The 19272-nt window shown below is 38.2% G+C and overlaps 1 protein-coding gene across 1 annotated transcript in view; it reads right to left on the reverse strand.

Annotated features, from left to right (window-relative positions):
* Window positions 1-83: 83 nt before the first annotated feature.
* Window positions 84-19272, reverse strand: part of Rexo5 (RNA exonuclease 5) — a 42181-nt gene continuing 22992 nt past the window's right edge. The window contains 11 exon segments of the mRNA XM_074059609.1: window positions 84-2852; window positions 2854-2898; window positions 2900-2911; window positions 5322-5440; window positions 6282-6466; window positions 6691-6907; window positions 7426-7518; window positions 10686-10823; window positions 11192-11296; window positions 17019-17136; window positions 17687-17790. Coding sequence (XP_073915710.1) covers window positions 2648-2852; window positions 2854-2898; window positions 2900-2911; window positions 5322-5440; window positions 6282-6466; window positions 6691-6907; window positions 7426-7518; window positions 10686-10823; window positions 11192-11296; window positions 17019-17136; window positions 17687-17790 — 1341 coding nt within the window. The 3' untranslated portion in view covers window positions 84-2647.

The following is a 19272-nucleotide window of genomic DNA, read 5'->3' on the forward strand; positions in this document are numbered from 1 at the left end:
GCTGGGGTGGGTGGGGGTGGGGGAGTTGGATGCTAATCTAAAAGGTATGCAAATAAACAGGAATTAAAACCCATAATGGAAAAAAAAATTAGCCTATCTGATTGGCAATGATTTGAAACAAATCCATGCTGGAAAAAGAGTAAAACCTCTCTGGAATTAAAAGAACCTTCAGTGGTTAATACTCTTTTATCCAGCAGTTTCTTTTAGGAATTTAAGAGAAATATACGCCAATCATAATTGGCATCATGAATTGCGAGCAACTTCAGAGTTAACAATGAGGCAGTGTTTGGTGAGACCTATCTTAAAATATCAAAAACTTTGCTTTTGAATAATTGTGGGAAAAGCTTGACAGAAGGCTCATAAAATATTGGCAGTCATTGGTTCTGGGTGGTAGGATTATGTGATTTTAATTTTTCTGGAGTTTTCAAATTTCTATTAATATCTTTCCTATTTATAATAGGGAAGAGGTTATTTACAAAGGGGACAAATGAAAACAAACATGACTTAAACATGGCTGAATGTCCTGAATAGTCTCACGATGAGCAGAGTCCAGAAAATAGGAGAGATATGTACAAAGTCTGAATCAAGAGTCCTGTAAAAACCTCTGGAGTTGCCTTTCCCCCACTAAATGAGATGCTGCTTCTCTAAGCAGCTGCCTTGGCAGCTCTGCATTGGCTGCCTATAAGGGTGTGGGAGGGAAAATACACAAACACACTTATGAATGGAATGTGTGTTTTGCAAGAGGCCAAGTTGGCAGCTTTGGTTTCCAAAAGGTGGGAGCACCAGCTGAAAAGAACAGAGTGTGCAGACTGAGGTCTCAAAGGCCTTGCAGTCTAGGTCCCTCTCTGCAGAGTTCTGGAGTTGGAGCCCACGGGAAAACCCCACCCCTCCAATAGTCCAGGAGAAGGAGTGGCCTTGGCTAGTCTTGGGAGCAAGGGTCAGAGAGCTCTAATCTACTTTTCCTGCACTGTGAAAATGACCTTTAGAAAATACCTGTCATTTATTGAGCACTTACTCTGGGTTTTCCCTTATTAAATCTTCAGAGCAACCTTATGAAGTAAGATATTTCCTATTTTAGAGATGAGGAAATAGGCTCTTACAAGGAAAATAATTCATAGATAGCCCAGTATTCTGTCATGTTCAGCAATGACATAACAATCCTTAAAAGTGGATACACCTCACTTTAGATAGCTATGTAAATGAACTCAAATAAGCAACTTGCCCAGAAATATCAGAAGTAGAGCTGAAGAGGTGAAGTTCTACCCCAGACCTGTCCATATCCAAGGCAGGCACTTACTTTTGACAGGATCAAAAGTAAAATAAACTGAACTTTTCACAGCTTTGGAGTTCCACTGGACAGGAAGGAATCCAGCAACACGTGTCAAGTAGAAGTTGTTCTCAGGACCTTAGAGCTGAAGTTGGCAGTAACAACAGAACTTTTCTCCTGGGAGGGATTTCAGGTAGCTGAGTCCCAGAACAAAATCAAGTTCTTTGACGCTGCCTCATTTTAGGGTGAGATCTTATAGAAGCTACATTTCTATGAGGATTAAACATTGACCTAAATGCCCAATCTTAAGAGTGAATTTTAGGTACAGTTTTTTTTTTTTTTCTAATTGTAAGAGAGTGAATTTAAAAAAAAAAATCCAATATACACACAGAAAATAATTTGGTAAAACCTAATTTGTCAATTATAATAGTGTTAACATTTAGTAAATAGTCTTACAGATTTGGTTCTAAGCCTATGTGTAGCTTTGTAAATTTTTCCAACAAATTCTATACATACTATTCTGTAGCTCTTCCCTCCACACTTCATATAGCAAATAATATATAGCACTGGAATTTATCTTCACCATAATACTGAAATATATCTCATCATTCCAAGAACAGAGAACTTACTTAAGTTCAACAACAAATAAGTAAAAAACTGAGATTTGAAGGCATGATAAATACCACACAGGCACATACTTAAAAATGGCTACCTACAATTCCATTGTAATAACTGCTATCTCCTTCATACACATTTTTGTCAAAGTATCTTATTACCCTAGGATAGTACTCTTGATGTTGAATTGTAGGGTCTAAGTATATACAGCAAGGTTTTTGGTGTGACACATATTATATGAGAGATTAGTTTGCCTTCCTTAGAGGGAATTAATATCTCTATTAGTTTTGGTTTATAATAGTGTGCTTATGCCCCATGTCCTTTCCAAAACAGAATTATCAGTTTGAAAGCTGCTTAAAAAGCAGAACACTGGCTTTTACTGAATTTGAAGTTTTCAGTTCCAGAGAGGGAGCTGGTATTTCAGAGGCACCTACTGGTGAAGAATGACACTACAGCTGTATCCCAAGGTAGGAGGATTTCGCAGTTTTCAGAGTTGGCAAAAAGCTAAGAATCTTCCATATTACTCATCTGGTGAACTTGCCAGATTTTCAGTTTACCCTATCTTTTTACTTAATTTTATAATACTTGCCAGTGACAAAATGGTTTGTCTTATAGAAATTTTGACTCATAGATAGTATAGCTTTGTCAAACTGTGTAACTGGATGGGTTATTCCACAGAGAAGTCATTCCTCCTGGTTGGTTTCCATCCATATATACCACTTGGGCACCTGTGCACATATACTCACACAAAGAAAACAAATTCCTTCACCCTAAGATGAGGAAATGCTTGAATTTTAGGTATTTATTGAAAATTTGCACATGCCATGTAAGCAACTTCCACAAAAGCTGTCCATTGGATGGAGAGGCCAGGGGGCACTCCAACCTGACCACATGCTCCACATTTGCCCATGAGGGGTAAGAAATGGCACCTGGAAAGTGGTGGGTAGCCTCATAAACCCATGCTTGGGGTGGTGTTTTCTTCTTCATCTTTTATCCCCATCAGTCCTAGACCAGAGTGATCCACAAGTGCTGTAGAAAATGAGGAATGAAGACAGATTTTTATCCATAAAGCTAAATGAATGGTTACAAACTCCTAGGCCAGAGAAGGTAAAATTTCAAGTATTTTTGCTACAAGGCAAAAAAGGAGACATATAATTACGGAAAACTGCCTGAAGGCTAGTCCCAGAGGCCTGACTCAAATCCTAGCCCTGCTACTCAAGCCTTGTCTTTTCAACTATAAAACTCTAACATACTTAAATTACTATCTCACAGGGCTTTTGTGAGAACTACAGAAAATAATTAGTGAACACATACTGAGCACTTTTTACATCCAAAGGATTGTTCTATGTACTTCTCTCATTTACATCAGTGATGTAAATACAACTGTTACCTCCATTTTTCAAATAAACAGGCTCTGGGGCCAGGTGTGGTGGTCCGTGCATGTAATCCCAGCTATTCTAGGCAAAGTAAGCATGAGACTCTCTACGTAAAAAGCAAACTAGAAACAAAAGGACTGGGGGTATGGTGCAAGTGGCAGAGCACTTGTATAGCAAGTGCAAGACCTTGAGTTCAATCCCCAGTATTGGAATGAAACAATAAAAAAAGGCTCATAGACATTGTGTGCACAAGTCACACAATGAAACCAGGGATTCAATAAAGGTAGTCAAAAGTCCTTATAAACTGCTTTTAATTTTAAGTATTTTGTGTTCATTTTACTTAAAACAGTTTTATAGCATATATTATGTGACAAGCATTGTTTGAAAAACTTTTTAAAACAACATCATTTAATAATGTATTGTAAAACACTTAGAATTTAGGAGTTACCCAATACCAGTTAGTTCCCTGCCACTTGTCATGAATATTCATGGAATTGGGTTAGATTAGAGGGCTAAGGAGATCTTAAAAGCAAGCAGAAGTGAGCAAAGACACACAGAATCTGTCTCCTATTACCTGATCTTAACTAGCAAGCAGTAGTCTTTTTTGTGGATGAAGGAGTAGAGCTTTGAGGGCAAGACAGTGGCTATGGAGTCACTGTCACAGTTCAAAGCCTAACTATGCACTTGCTACACACACACACACACACACACACACACACACACACACACACGTATCTATCTAAGAGCAAGTCCGTCTGTAGCCACAGAGTTACACACACACACACACACACACACACACACGTATCTATCTAAGAGCAAGTCCGTCTGTAGCCACAGAGTTTTTGCTCTAAACCAAGCAGCTTTATGGCAACTTTTGGTCACTTTAAAACCTTTTACTGTTAGCTTACCCACAATCTTGTTTCAAGTATTTTGTCTAAGAGTCCCTCAATGTAAACACCTAATTTTTGTTTCTGTTTTTCAGAGAAAGCAGTTCTTTCAAGCTGCCCAGAAGGTATATCATCTCACCAGTGGCCCAAAAGTCCATGTTAAAAGGACTTTATGACAGGAAATGAATTTCTGATTCTGGCTTCAAGGCCTGAGATATTCACATTCTGCCATTCACTCTGCCATCTCCTAGAATGTCAGAATCTTAAAGGACCTTGTAAGAAATAATACAGTCCTATGTTTCTCAAACTGCTCCAAAAAAACTTATCTTCTTTCCTTCCTCTAATCTATACACTAATTCACTCATTCATTCATTCCAGAACTGCCCATCTTTATGCTTTAATATTTAACATCACTTTTTTTTATAGAAAGTGTTTACACTTTTACAGTAAAAAGTGTTAAGAGTTTAAAAATCACTAACTCAGAATCCCTATTCTTTTTTAACAGGGTCTTGCTGTGTAGCCCAGGCTGGTCTCAGTCCATTGAATGATCCTGTGATCCTGCCTCAGTCTCCTAAGTGCTGGGATTATAGCATGTGCCACCACTCCCAGCTTAGAAGGAAAATTGAGACCTATGATGGGAAAGTGGCTTGTGAGAGATAGGTGATTGATACTGAAATGGAACACAAAGCCTGCTACAGTATTCCTTAGGCTTAGAATCAGCAAAACAGGCACATCCATTATATTATTTAAGATTAGAGATGGCAATGGGGGGGAAAAGGCAGGGAAAGCAAGAACATACTCCTGATACTTGGGAAAGATAGGCTCTGATGATCACACCTAATCCCGAACCTTAGCTCCTAGGAAATCTTGACCTTTCTTCCTCAAGTTAACTAGCTACTCCTTACCCAGGAAAGGCTTTAGGACCTGAGACCTGGTTTTAAATTGGGATGAGCTGCCTCCTTGAGAGACCAATAAGGGTACTGAGATATAAATAAGTGTACTGATCATATAAATGTAAAATGGGAATACAATTCTTCTCTCTTAGAATTGTGGGAATTAAGAGATGGCACATCTAAGTTTTCATTATGTGCCTGAACATCAACATAAGGTCTTTCTCCAAGAACAGCTGAAGTCCAGGGTCCAGAATCATAAGTAACAACACAATACAGTCCTTACCTTTTGGTTCCTGGCAGCAGGATGAGGCAGAGGGTGCCTGAACCCAGGCTGCGGTACAGCTTTCCAATCTTCTGGCCCCAGTGCCAGGCTGCTATCTTTGGGTGCTCCACCTTCATTGTCTGGGAACAAAGCCATGTGTCAGCACTTAGCCAGAACACCCTTAGCTCACCTTTTAAGGGTGAGCTAACTCCTTCAGGCTCTAAAGCCATGGGGATCCCTGTAAAGGCTCTGGACAAATCCCCTTGTGATCTGGAGCTCATACTATAGGCATAACGTGTTTTAGGACCTCCCCAGGGGAGAACAGCTGCTGTCTTTTCCTCCTCCAAATGGGTCTTCCAGGACCCCAAGCCAGGGGGGAGACATCACTGATGAGGTTTCTAGTCTGGCCTTTTCCACTAAGTATCTTCATACACTTTAACCTCAACTTCTCATCTGCTAAGTGTATGATGTTACACTAGGACAGAGTTTTTCAGGCTTCATCCATTCTCCTATTTCCACTTTTATTCATGCCTTTAAAGTGAGTTAATTTCTGCTTTCACTTTGTCAAAGTAATACTACCTATGAAACCTCAGGTTGTGGTTGTATACTTTAATGAAAAATAAGTCCATAATTATAAAAGTGAAAAAAAAGTCCATCTGTGGTAGCCAAAGTTTATCTTGTGTGTATACCACATTTTGGGAAACCCTGAACCAGATCACTAAAGACTTGTCCAGCTCTCTAATCTCCCATGTTGGTCTCTCAAAGTTCCTAGGGTAGCCACCTTGAAAACTAAAAACCTGATTTTTAGCAGGTGTGGAAAAAGTATGAGTGATCTGGCAGAAAAATGTGTTGTTGATCAGAACTCTCGTGACTATTCTCTAGAGACAGGATCCAGGGTCCAGAGTCCACAAACCAGAGCTGCTCTCCCCTCCCCACAACCTCCCCCTCCCCCCAACTCCTCCCCAGGATATACTTACTCACCTGCAAAGTCTGCTTTTCTGAGAGAGGAGATATAACTTGAAGCTCTGGGGACCTTGATTCAGATGGTAAGCCCCTAAGCCATGCATGGAGGTGCCTGGGGGTGAGGGCATGCCTGCCTTTCAACTTCCAGTCCTTGCCTGTAACAATGTCAAGGGCCCTCTGGGCATTGCCAAAAGTTTTGAATTCTGAAAGCAAGAATATCCCCAACATCTGTTATTAAGGGCAAAAAAGTTGATCATTATATGAGCTGGAACCTGGCCAGGGCCCCAGGGCAAGGACAGAATCAGCAGTGCTTCCTCTGGTCCAACCCCAGGACAGTTTATTTGGTGAACCTTTCCTTTCTCTGATCTTATGTTAACATCACCATCTCAATCCCCCTTCAAGACTACATTTGGTGGCATAGACATACTCAGGAAACAGTATTTTTTCTGCTTTCCACTTTTAAGATCTTTGGGCAGAATCAGAGCTTCCAGGTCAAGGAAGAGGTTGGACTGCTGGAACAGGTGTTCTTTAAAGGTTTCACTCACTCCAGCCAAATAAACAGTAGCTCGGTTTTCAGAATCTTGTTCCAGCTCATTCACAAGGGTGTCAGAATCAAGTGTGAGCTCTGTTATAGGCCTCTGGACCTAACCAAGGAAATGGTATTAATGATAGAAAGTCATTTTTACCCTTAGGGACGGTGTATATTACTAACTTAATTTTGTAGCTTCCTAGTCTGTAAGGAGGATAATGGTAACTGCCCCACAGAACTAGAGACTTAATAAACAGATATATACATATATTCTCTTCAGTTCCCTGCTTCCCATACTCAATGAAATTGTTTCCTTGCACAAAAAATGTCAAAACACTATCATCTAATTGCCTTGAAAGCTGAAGAATAGGCAACCACAAAGAACCACCCAGAATCAATCATTTGGGGCTTAAGTTGTGATAAGGAATATAAGGAAGACCCCAATCTAAATTAGCTGTTGAATGTTAGCTCACTTCTAGGAGAATGCCAGACTTGGAATGAAGACATTCCATAATAGTCTTGTGCCTGGACCTTCTAGGATGTTTCTTACATGTCTTGGAGCATTATACATACAGGCAGTTAGGCCAGGCTTGAGTGAAGGGGGTTGCTTTTGGTTTTCTCTGGCCAGCCTACCTTGATGCATAAGCCATCTAACAGAATGCCACTCAAGGACTCTAGGGCCAGCTGTGCAGCTTCCAGAACTTCATACTGTATGCAGAGATGAGGCTGTGAAAAGATCAAGATTTTTTCATTGCTGCTTTCCAGCTCAAACTGCTAAGAGAAGGAGCAGGAAAAGAGACCCAAACTATAGTGGCCAAAGCTGCTAGAACAGATGCCCTTGCTATGCAGGGCTAGATAGGCAATGACTGCAAATGTTGGCTCAAAATTACCAAGATTCAGAAACTGGTTTTCAGGCAATAACTAACCTTGCCATTTAAAATCAAAGCCCACTACATTGGGAGGTGGGAGAGAACACTAACAAATTTGTTATTATCCTAACTTGCTTTTTGTATTTATTATGCATCACTTCAGTCATTAATGTTAAGTCACAGGCAGAGATGCCTATTTGTCTTACTAGCTTGATTTTAGACAGACAGCTTTCCGATAAGCTTGGGAGGCTAAGTTCTTCACATCTTCAAGTCATCTGCTTTTTCTGCTTCATGTCAGGGTAGCTAAATCTTTGTGATCACGTGAACCATAGGATCATCAGAGATAAAATCCCTCTCACATAATGCTTTATGACATTGCTTTTGGAAATGATTTCTTGAAAATAATGCCAAAGGCAGGTAACAAAATATTAGACAAACTGGATTTCATCATAATATAAAACTTTTGCACATACAAGACACTAGCAACAATATCAAAAGCCACATATCTAGTAAGGGATTAGTATCTACAATTAATATAGAACTACAACTCAACAACAACAAAAACCCCCAAACAACATGATTAAAAAAGAGGCAACCACTTTTATTTATTATTGCTTTCTTGGCAGTAAGGTTTGAACTCAGGGGCTTGCGCTTCCCAGGCAGGTGCTCTGCCACTTGAGCCACACCCCTAGACCTTTTTTGCTTTAGTTATTTTTCAGGTAAGGTCTGAACCCTGATCTTCGTATTTATGCCTCTCATGTAGCCATAATCAGAGACCTGAACCACAACACCCGGCTTATTGAGTGAGACCGTGCAGGAGGGTCTCACTTAATTTTTTGCCTCTGCTGGACTTGAACCTTGATCCTTCCAATCTATACTTCCTGAGTAGCTTAGATTTACAGGCATGAGCCACCATACCTGGCCTAAATGGGGAACTACTTGAATAGACATTTCTTCTAAAGAAGATATAAAAAATGGCCAATAACGCTCAGTATCACCAATCATTAAAGAAATGCAAATCAAAACCAAAATAAGATACCATTTCACATCCATTAGGATGGCTATTATCAAAAAAACAGAAAAGAAGTATGAGTGAGGATATGAAAAATTAGAAGTCTTGCTCTCTGCTGGTAGGAATGGTATAGCTGCTATGGAAAACAGTACAGTAGTTCCACAAAAAATTAAAACAATTCATTTGACCATCAATTCCATTTCTGGGTGTATACAAACAAGAAAGTAGGGACTTGAGCAGATATGTGTACACCTATATTCAAAGCAGCATTATTTATAATAGCCAAATGGTAAAAAGAGCCAAAATGTCCACTGATGGGAGAATGGATAAACAAAATGTATACACATGCAATGGAATGCTATTTAGTCTTAAAAAGGAATGAAGTTTTCATGCATTCTGCAACATGGATGAACGCTGAAGACATTACACTAAGTGAAATAAGCCAAGTACAGAATGAAAAATATTGTATGATTCCATTTATATAAAGTGCACAGAAGAGTCAAATTCATAGAGACAGAAAGTAGTGGTTACAAGGGGCTAAGGAGAGGAAGCAATATGGAATTATTCAATAGGGAGTTTCAATTTGGGATGAGGAATTCTAGGGATGAATGGCAGAAATGGTTGCACCAATATCAATATACTTAATACCACTTAAAGGCTAAGAGGCAAATTCCATGTTATATTTATTTTATATAAAAAAAAAAAAGCCAACAAAAGTAGACTTAAGACTTAGAAGAGGTTACAGTTCTTTACTACAGACTTCCCATCTCTCAGTCCATCTTCTCAAGGATAATCATTTAATTTCATTTTAAGTCACAGAATAAAAGATTTGGAAAAAAGCACATTTTTAAATATTTGGGATTCTGTATTTACATTACTTTGTTTTTGCTTAGTTTTGTTATTAGTGTGCCAGGCCAATAGTTCCCTAGTTCTAAATTCTGAAGGTACAAAAACTTTACAATGAAGTCTTCCCCCAACACCTTTTCTCAGCTATCTAGAGCTCCTCTTTCTGAAGGCCCCATAATTACCAATTATTGTATATTATTTTCTATATACAACTTAACCATGAGGATGGTGACTTACTCATTAAGTCTTTTGAGCCATATGAATTCTTAAAATGATATACCACAGCATTTGAAAAAGGAAAAATAAGCACTGGGTGCTGGTGGCTCACGCCTGTAATCTTAGATACTCAGGAGGCACAGATCAGGAGGATCACAGTTCGAAGCCAGTCAGGGCAAATACTTGGAGAGACCCTATCTCAAAAAAACCCTTCACAAAAAAGTGGAGTGGCTCAAGGTGTAGACCCTGAGTTCAAACCCCAGTACCACAAAAATAAATAAACAGATAAAAAGCATAATTAATTGAATTCTTTATAACACGTGTGAGACAATAAGTACAATCCCTAGTACCACAAAAATACATAAATAAAAAAAGCTCTCCCCAAAGCCTCCTATATCTTATCCTACCTATGATTCTACCTTGTAGTTAAGCCCTACAAGACTTTCCAAGACATGGAAGTCACTGCTCTTTTTGAAAGAGTTACTTTATCACTTAAAGCTGAGTTCACAATCAGAAGGCCAACAGGCTACATTCAGCCAACAGACATTTGTGTATGGCCTACATGATATTTAAGAGAGCTGAAGCCAACACAGGAAAATTGGCCGATTTCTCATTAAGTGAAACAAAAATAAAAACCACACACATAAAGGGCTGGAGGAGTAGCTCAAGTGGTACAGTGCCTGCCTAGCAAATATGAGGCCCTGAGTTTAAGCCCTAGTACTGCCAAAAAATAAAACAAAACAACAACAAAAAAACCATACACACACATAAAAACAGAAGACTTGGCAATACTGGGTATATGTTCTCATGTGTCAACAATTGCTCCCATCAGACAGAATTAGAGACATTCAAGCTCATGTCATTGTTTATTATCTGGATGGCCCCAGAAATTATCTGAATTTCTAATACTAACCTAGAAGGTCAAAATCTAAATTTTCTGGTCTCCTTACCTGAGGAGTTTCAAGTATGAGAGTCATTGACCGGACTGGGCCAAAGGTCTTAAATAACTTCTTCAGATCCCTGAGGTTGCAATTTTTGCTAAATGGCCCAGCATAGACAGTTGACATCTCTGTCCACTTGATTCTCATCTACAGGAAAAACAACAATGAAATGAAGAGGTAGGTATGGAAAGAGAATTGAAATCATGAGTTGAAGCATGGGATAATGATACCTCAAGAATTTTTTTTTGACACAAATACTTGCCAAATATACAATCATTTGTATACAAAGATGTTCACTGCAACATTATTTATAATAGACATGGAAAGATATAGAAAATGTACCGTTTAAATGAAAAATAAAGTTGCAAAACAGTATGCATAGTCTGATTCCTACTTTTATAAAAACATTTAACATTAAAAAACATTTTATATGTTGAAAAAAACAGAATAGATGCAAATTTAATAAAGCATGCATGACTTACCTTAATATTGTTCAGTAGAATCCATCTACTTACCCTTTTGTTCATCTCCTCAGTGAAGATGGGTGAAAAAGGCTCAAAAGAGAACTGGACAATGCTGACGGGAAACAGGGGAATTTCCACTTTTGCTTGCTCAAGCACCTGCAGAGAACAGCATAGTCTGGATAAGGTAGGAACCTAGTACTCTATTGTGGTTCCTGCAAGTCTGGAGAAAAATGGTGATACCACACAGATTCCCAGAAAAGTCAATCAATACAGAGAATAAATACAATCACATATGACCCATATCTTCAGTATTACTAAGAGAGAGTAGCTACTACACAATCTTCAAATTATCTTCTAAATAAGAAAAGTTAAATTCCAACAGATCTCCCATCATTACACACTGCTGCAAGCCTATGAGTAAAGAAAACAAGAGATGAGGCTTAAAAGATTCAGAGAAAAAGAACAAATCAAGGGCTGTGGACAAATTAGATGAAGCACAGACAAAAATCATCCCTAGAAAGAAAAGTCCAACTAAATAATGAACACAGGTCTCATAACTTTGATTTTTCTCAGTACTTGACAATAAGGAATAAGCCAAACACTCTGAGAGAACCACTGCTTCTGGGGAAAAAATCAGATGTATACAGCAAAGGTGATACCTTTTGAAAATACTGCAGCAAAGATGAACAAAACAAGCAAATGAATCCTGCAGAAAGTTGAGCACAGTGGCTTACGCCTGTAATCCCAACTACTCAGGAGGCTGAGATCAAGCAGTCTGGATAGCAGTTCAAGGTCAGCCTGAACAAAAAAGCACAACCCCATCTCAACAAATAAGCTGGGTGTGCTGGGGCATGCCTATAATTCTAACTAGTTGGGAGGTGTAGGTAGGAGGATTAGTGTCTGAGTCCAGCTCCAGGGAAAATGTGCAAGACCCTATCTGGGGGAAAAAAAAAATCCTGTAACAAGAGACATTCCTCCCAGTATTATAAAGCCTCTCTTCCCCCTAACTCTAAACATCATTCTCAAAAGAAAAAGCATTTGAAAGAGATGCCAGTGAAAAACTTGGCAGTGTGTTGTGCTCCCTCCCCTATTTAACATTAACAGGGCTCATCAGGAAGGAAACCTCTCACACCAGAGATTCTCCTGGGATGCATGTTCAACATTCTGGATAATCTGGGGGCTGCCAGAGAAGCTGGTTTCTTCTTGCCTGACTTGGAGAAGTGACAAGACTGGAGGACTTGTTTGAAAGTCACTGAAAACATGATCATCATGGCATGTCAGAGATGCAGTTCCACAGGAAGATGGCAGAGGAAGCAAGGGATTATGGACTCTAGAAAGAAGCAAGGGCAAATTGTTGATCTGGTGTGGTATGCATACTGGCAATCCCAGCTCTCAGAAGGCTGAGGGAGGAGGATCTTGAGTTCCAGGCTAGCCTAGGTTATACAGGCAAGACCCTGTCTCAAAAAAAAAAAAAAAAAGAAAAAGGTCTAGGAAATCTGAGACAATTGGATGCACATGCACAACTCCAGAGAAGACAATCTTCAGAACTGTCTGGGAGATCATGGCAACTCTAACTGATTGGTGAAGGTCTTTCCCTACATGAAGCAGTCCATAAAGCAAGAGAAATGGTTATTTTTTCAAACGCAAGAGTCTCAACAATAGTAACAAAATCACAAGGCATACAAAAAAACAGAGTAATCAGAGAAATGAGGCTAATCAAAGGAAGAAGATATAATTCCAGAAACTGAATCTACAGAAATGTAATTTCAATCTCAAATGTAGTTAGCTCTTAGCATCCATGGGGAATTAGGACTCCATAAAAATATCCAAAATCTGCAGATGCTGTCTCTTTATTGTTTGAGATAGGATCCCCTATAGTCTAGGCTGGCCTCGAACTCCAGATCTTCCTCCCTAGTACTGGGATTAATCTATGGATATGGCAACTATAGATTCAGAGGGCTGACTCTTTTTTTTTTTTTTCATTGAGTGTTTGTTGGTGGTACTGGGGTTTGAACTTAGGGCCTCACACTCCCTAGGCAGGTGCTCTACCACTTGAACCATTCCACCAGCCCACCTTGGTGACACATTTATTTTTTGAGATCTTGTTTTGTTGTTGTTCTGGTGATATTGGGGCTTGACTCAGGGCATCACACTTGCTAGGCTTGCTAGTCAGGTACCACTTGAGCCACTCCACCATGTCTAGAGGGCTGACTCTTAAGTGTCTAAAAGATGCTAATGAACTGAAAGAATTTAAAATAACTGAATTTAAAATGACTATCTTAAAGATGCTTGAACACAGACAACTAATAAAATCAGGTAAATGATGAACAAAATGAGAATATCAAACAAAGAGAAACAAAAAACAATAGCTCATGTAGAAAAATTAAATAATGAACTGAAAAAATTCACTCGAGGGGTTCAACAGCAGACTGGATTAGGAAGATAAAAGAGTAAGTGATCATGAAATATAGGTCATTTGAAATGACTAAATCAGAAGAGCAAACAGAAAAGTGAAATGAACTTAAGGGATTTATAGGATACTATATGCTCGTTGGTATTTGCCTAAATATACGAATAACATGTTCACACAAAAACCTGCACACAGATATTTACAGCAGCTTTGTCTAGAATTACCAAAGCTTAGAAGCAACCAAGTCCGAGCGCCAGTGGCTCACACCTGTAATCCTTGCTACTAAGGAGGCAGAGATCAGTGGCAAAGATTGTGGTCGGAAGCCAGCGGCGGAAATAGTTCATGAGAACCTATCAAGCCCCAGTACTGCAGAAGAAAAAAAAAAGAAGCACCCAAGATATCCATCAGTAGGTGAATGGATAAATAAGCAGATAATGCAATGTTATCAGGGCTAAAAAGAAGAGCTAAAATATATTGAAAGATATGGATATGGAAGAAGCCTATATGCATATTACTTAAATGAAAGAAGCCAATCTCATTCCAACTACGTGACATTCTGGAAAAGGCAAAACTATGGAAGCAGTAAAAAGATCAGTGGTTTGTCTCCAGGGATTTGGAAGGGATGAATAGGAAAACATTTATCACAGGCAGTAAAACTATTCTACTTGATACTATAATGGTGGATATATGTCTTCAACATTTGCCAAAACCCATAGCATATATACTAAGTCCTAATTACAGACTTTGGGTGATTATTCTGTGCCAATGTAAAAAATGTATCACTCTAACATAGACTATTGATAGTAGCAGAGGTTGTGCATGTGTGGGGGCAGAGAATAAATGAGAAATGTACTCTTAATGCAATTTTTTTGTGAACTCAAACTGCTCTAAAAATTAAAGTCCGTTAAAAAATAACAATAATATCCACAAAACCTGTAAGGTATGTGTAGGTGTTCAGGAGGTGGGAGAGAGGGGAAAAGAAACAATAATTTTCAGGACATTGGAAAAAAGATGGTGATTCTTTAGGGTTGGAAAAAAAATGAGGTAGGGCCCCAAATTTCTCCAGCTTGCTGCCTAAAAAGTTTCTAGGCCACAGAGAAATGGGGGAACATGATGGCTAGACTATCAGAGAACAAAATGAGAAAGTCCAGAAATATGCTGAGGATCCTCACCTCAAATGTTCAGTTGAGTATTGACTAGTGTAGCCATTGTAAATAAATGGTGTCAGGTTCAATAAAGAATACCCAAAGTACTGCAGGAAACAATCTCAAGGACTCACATAGGGCCAGGGACAGTTTACATATAGATTGCCAAAAGCTGGAGCATAAAGTCTCATGATTTATAGAGCATCAAGTACTAAGTATAGTTTTGCCTCAGTAGTGGGGCAAAATTTGCTCTGCTTCCACAAATATACCTTAAAAACAAGATCCAAAAGAATCAAAGTGTTTTCAAATAACTATCACATCCAGAGCAAAGTATTTATATATTTATATAATATACATAAAAAATAAAACTATATTATACTATGTAAATTATATTTTGTATTATACTATATATCTACCATGCAAAAACAGCAAAACAAAAATAAATGAAAAACTACCAGGCACACAAAGAAGCATGAAAATACAATCTATGGGCTGGATGTGGTAGTATGCACCTGTAATCCCAGCTACTCAGGATGCAGAGGTAGGAGGATTGCAAACCAAGGATGGCCCATGCAAAATTTCAAGATCCTACCTAAAGAACGAACTAAAAGCAAAAGAACTAGGAGTATGAGTAAAGTGACAGAGTGCTTTCCTATCATTCACAGATGGTCATCAGAAGCACAGGTAAAACCTTCTGGGGTTTGCAAATGGCATCTGAAGTGGGAAAGTCCTGGGAAATTGAGCTGAATTACAGGACATCTTGTTGATGTCAGCTGCAGAATTTATTGCCTCCAGGTGTGAAGAAATCGACACACACTCGGGGATTTGGTGTTGATAATTGTGGTATGAGGGCAGAACAAAAGTGGTTTTTCTTCACTGTAGGATTTTTGCATATTCTTAGTATCTTCCTACTAAGTATTACTTATTCAAATATAGGGAAAAAATAAGAACTCTACAGTGGAGAAAGCCAACCATACCCTAAGCAAGCCATAACAATAAATAGCACAAAAGAGGGGCAACAGACAATTTGTGCATCTGGATGAGACACCCTGAGAAAGATACAGGACTTGTGCATCCAACAAGAATGAATAATCTGAATCTAATCATGAGGAAACAACACAGGAACCCAAAATGAGGAACACTCTGTTAAAAAAGGAAGGGTATGCAAGCATTACCCAAAAAATTACAGTGGCATTTAGGACAAAGGTCTAAAAAGATTCCAGAGCCAGGTGCCAATGGCTCATGCCTGTAAATTCTACTTAGGAGGCACAGCTCAAGGCCAGCCCGGGCAAACAGTTCGCAAGACCCTATCTCTAAAATACCCATCACACACACAAAAAGGGCTGATGGAATGAATGGCTCAAGTGGTAGAGTGCCTGTCCAGTAAGTGTGAAGCCTTGACTTCAAACCCCAGTATCCACTGTCCCCTCTACCCCCAAATATAAAAAGGTTTCAGATTCAAGAAAACTTAAATACATTTCCTAACCATAGAATAGATACTGTTATGATGAGAAAAGAAATGCTATAAAGGATATAATTTGGTGAATTAAATTGGGATATAGTGAAAAACAGATAGAGGTACTGGGTCAATAAATTTACTTAACTTGATAACTATACTGTTATTATGTAAGAAAATATCTTATCCTCATGGAATACCCAAGGAAGTATTTAGGGTTGTAAAGTGCTATTGTATGTGTTGCTTATTCTCAAATGATTCAGAAAATGTTATACAGAGAGAGGGAGAGAAAAAATGGGGGAGGGAAAAGTATAAACTTGTAAAGGGATAGGGAGACAGAAGGAGAGAGCATAAGTGCACAAATAAGATAAAGTAAATGGGGTAGAATATTAATAAAAGGTGGATCAAATAGGAGTTCCACCACTCAAGTCAGTTTTCTATTTTACTTCCAAATAAAATGTTTCAAAAAATATGTTTCTAGACAAGATGATACAGTAAGTTGTTTTGCCTCTTCTTTACATGTATAGCAAAAATAAAGTATCAAAAGAAAAGCAAAAAGGTACAGCTAGGCTCAAAACCAAAATAAGCCATATACTAAATCAGAACAGAAATTCAAAGTGATATGCAAGGCCAAGCCATAGGCCTGCTGGGCTCTGGAAACAGACAGTGGTAAGCTGATAGTGCTGCTCTTACAAGGTAACTGGGACTTCCATTACTCCATGAAAGATGTGTGACAGAAGCCAGATATTTGTTCATTGTAGCCAGGGATGCTCATGAGAAAAGGCTTGACACTTGCATGGGGTGTGCAAAGGGTTACATTCCCCTCTGTTCTGAATGCAACTTACAAAGGTACAATAAGCCACTCACCTCTTTATTTGAACGGCACTTAATAGTTTGACAGTTTCCAGAAGAAAGTTCAGTAGTATCTGTCTCCTGGGCCAAGAAAAGGAACTTCTGACCCACTGAGTCCAAGCATTCTAACACACTATAAAAAAGTAAAAGAAGAAGGTAAGAAAAACAGTTTTCCATAACCTTATAGTTATTTCCTTATCACTATTCAATGTAAGAACCACTAGCAACATGTAGCCACTTAAATGTAATTCAAATTAGATTAAAAATTCAGCTCAACTGCACTAGTCATGTGATTAGTAGTTACCGCATGACAGTACAGATATAGAACATTTCATCATTGCAAAAATTCAGTTAGGTAGTGTTGCTCTAACAGAAAGGAAAAAGATAAAATAAGAAACACACTCAAAGCTGTCTATCAAAGTTTAGGCCAGATTCTAAGGATCTGGAAAATTCAATTGTCTGAAATCAGCTCCCCCTTTTCAGCTTTTTTTTTTTTTTTTCCTTTTTTCTAATCTGGGCAATACATGAAGGCTACAGACAGATAAATCTAACCTAAAAATATCAAGTCTATCATCTGCACCAATGCTTCTTCTTCAATATGTTCCAATGTCTTTTTTTTTTTTGTAAAAAATCTCATTTTTAGACCAATCACCATATTCTTGTTTAGAACTGGAAAATATCACCTTATATTTGAGTGCTGAACAATTTTTGCTGTATTTATTGGTTCTTGGCCTGCTGCTTGTAGTTCTTGGTGACTAGCTAGTGCCTCCAGATTGAGTTCTGCAATCTAGAAGAAAATAAAGTAGTAAAAATCATCAAGTTTCTTGTAAAACATTTGAGATTAAAAAAAACCAAACAAACCCAAAACCTCACTCAAGTGATGTTCTCTGCTTCTTTAGACCATGGCTTTGCTATTGCCACAGTCTGGCTTCAATAGTTACCAGATGGTTTCTGGTTTAGCAAAGAATAGCAATCTATTACCAGCTACTGCTGAATATATGTGAATATGGGCAAGGGACAAGTTAAGACTGAGTAAAAAGAGATGGCAATGTTGGCTCATCCTCATTCCAAACTCAGTCATTTAAAATGTACTTCTCTGTAAACACGCAACTTTTGGGAAACAATGGCTTTTGCAGTAACATTAAAAACAAAAACATTATAGGGCTGGTAGAGCCCTGAGATCAAAAACCACTACCCCCTCTCTCCACTCTACCTCCTACTCTCTCACATGACTTAAAAACAACAAAAACCCATTATTCATAATCATTGTGGATTTGCAGAAAATCACGAACACAATTTAGAGTTCACATATACCCTACTAGCAATAGATTAGTATGGTGCATTTGTCATAATTAACTAGCCAATAATGATACATTATTGATTAAAGTCCATGATTAATTCAGATTCTCTTCGTTTTTATCAAGTGAGATATAATTTTTGGCTGGAAGCCAAGCATGACAGGTTCTCTAAATGTGGTCTGAGACCCCCTGGGGGTTCCAGAGACCCTTTCAGGAATTCATGAGGTTTTCAAAATGCACAACTTAACAGATGGAGTGTAAAGGTAGATACAAAAAGTCACATGTCTTCTATTAAGCTACACAAATAAATTTGCAATTTAAGTAAAATGATATTCTTCCCACTAATATTTTTTTAAAATGCTATTCCTCATAAAAGTAAACTGTTAACATGTAACAGTTTGATATTTTAAACAAATAAATATTAAAAAATATTTTCCTCCTACTCAATTTTGAACATGACAAATGTTGATAAATTCTGAGCCATTTGGTGGCTTTAAGGGTTAAGGAGTCTTGAGACCAGAAAGTGTTTGAAACCTATAAGATAGTGGTTTAGAGAAGGCTGGTCAAATCCAGCCAATGAACATTTTTTGTAAATTAAGTTTCACTGGATCACAGCTATGCCCACCTGTTGACATACAGTCTTACACAGTGAGTAAGGTGTGATAGAGACAATATATTCCACAAAGTCTTTAATATTTATTATCTGGCCTTTCAGAAAAAGTTTATCTCCTGGTGAGAGACCAGCTAAGAAACCTCAGAATGCTTATGCAGAAGTTGATTGACAAGGCTGCTGTGAGGATAAATAAGAAAATGTCCATTAAGCATTTTAGGACAGCAAACTTAAAAAGAGTTCAGTGAATGCTGACTATCACATTTATGTACCTAAATAAGATCTCTTAGAAAATCTTTCTACCATAATGACATAAAACACTATTTTGGCTGTTATTATTTTATAAAGATTACATTTATTT

The sequence above is a fragment of the Castor canadensis genome, chromosome 17 (assembly GCF_047511655.1).
Source record: "Castor canadensis chromosome 17, mCasCan1.hap1v2, whole genome shotgun sequence".
In the NCBI taxonomy this organism is placed as follows: Eukaryota; Metazoa; Chordata; class Mammalia; order Rodentia; family Castoridae; genus Castor; species Castor canadensis.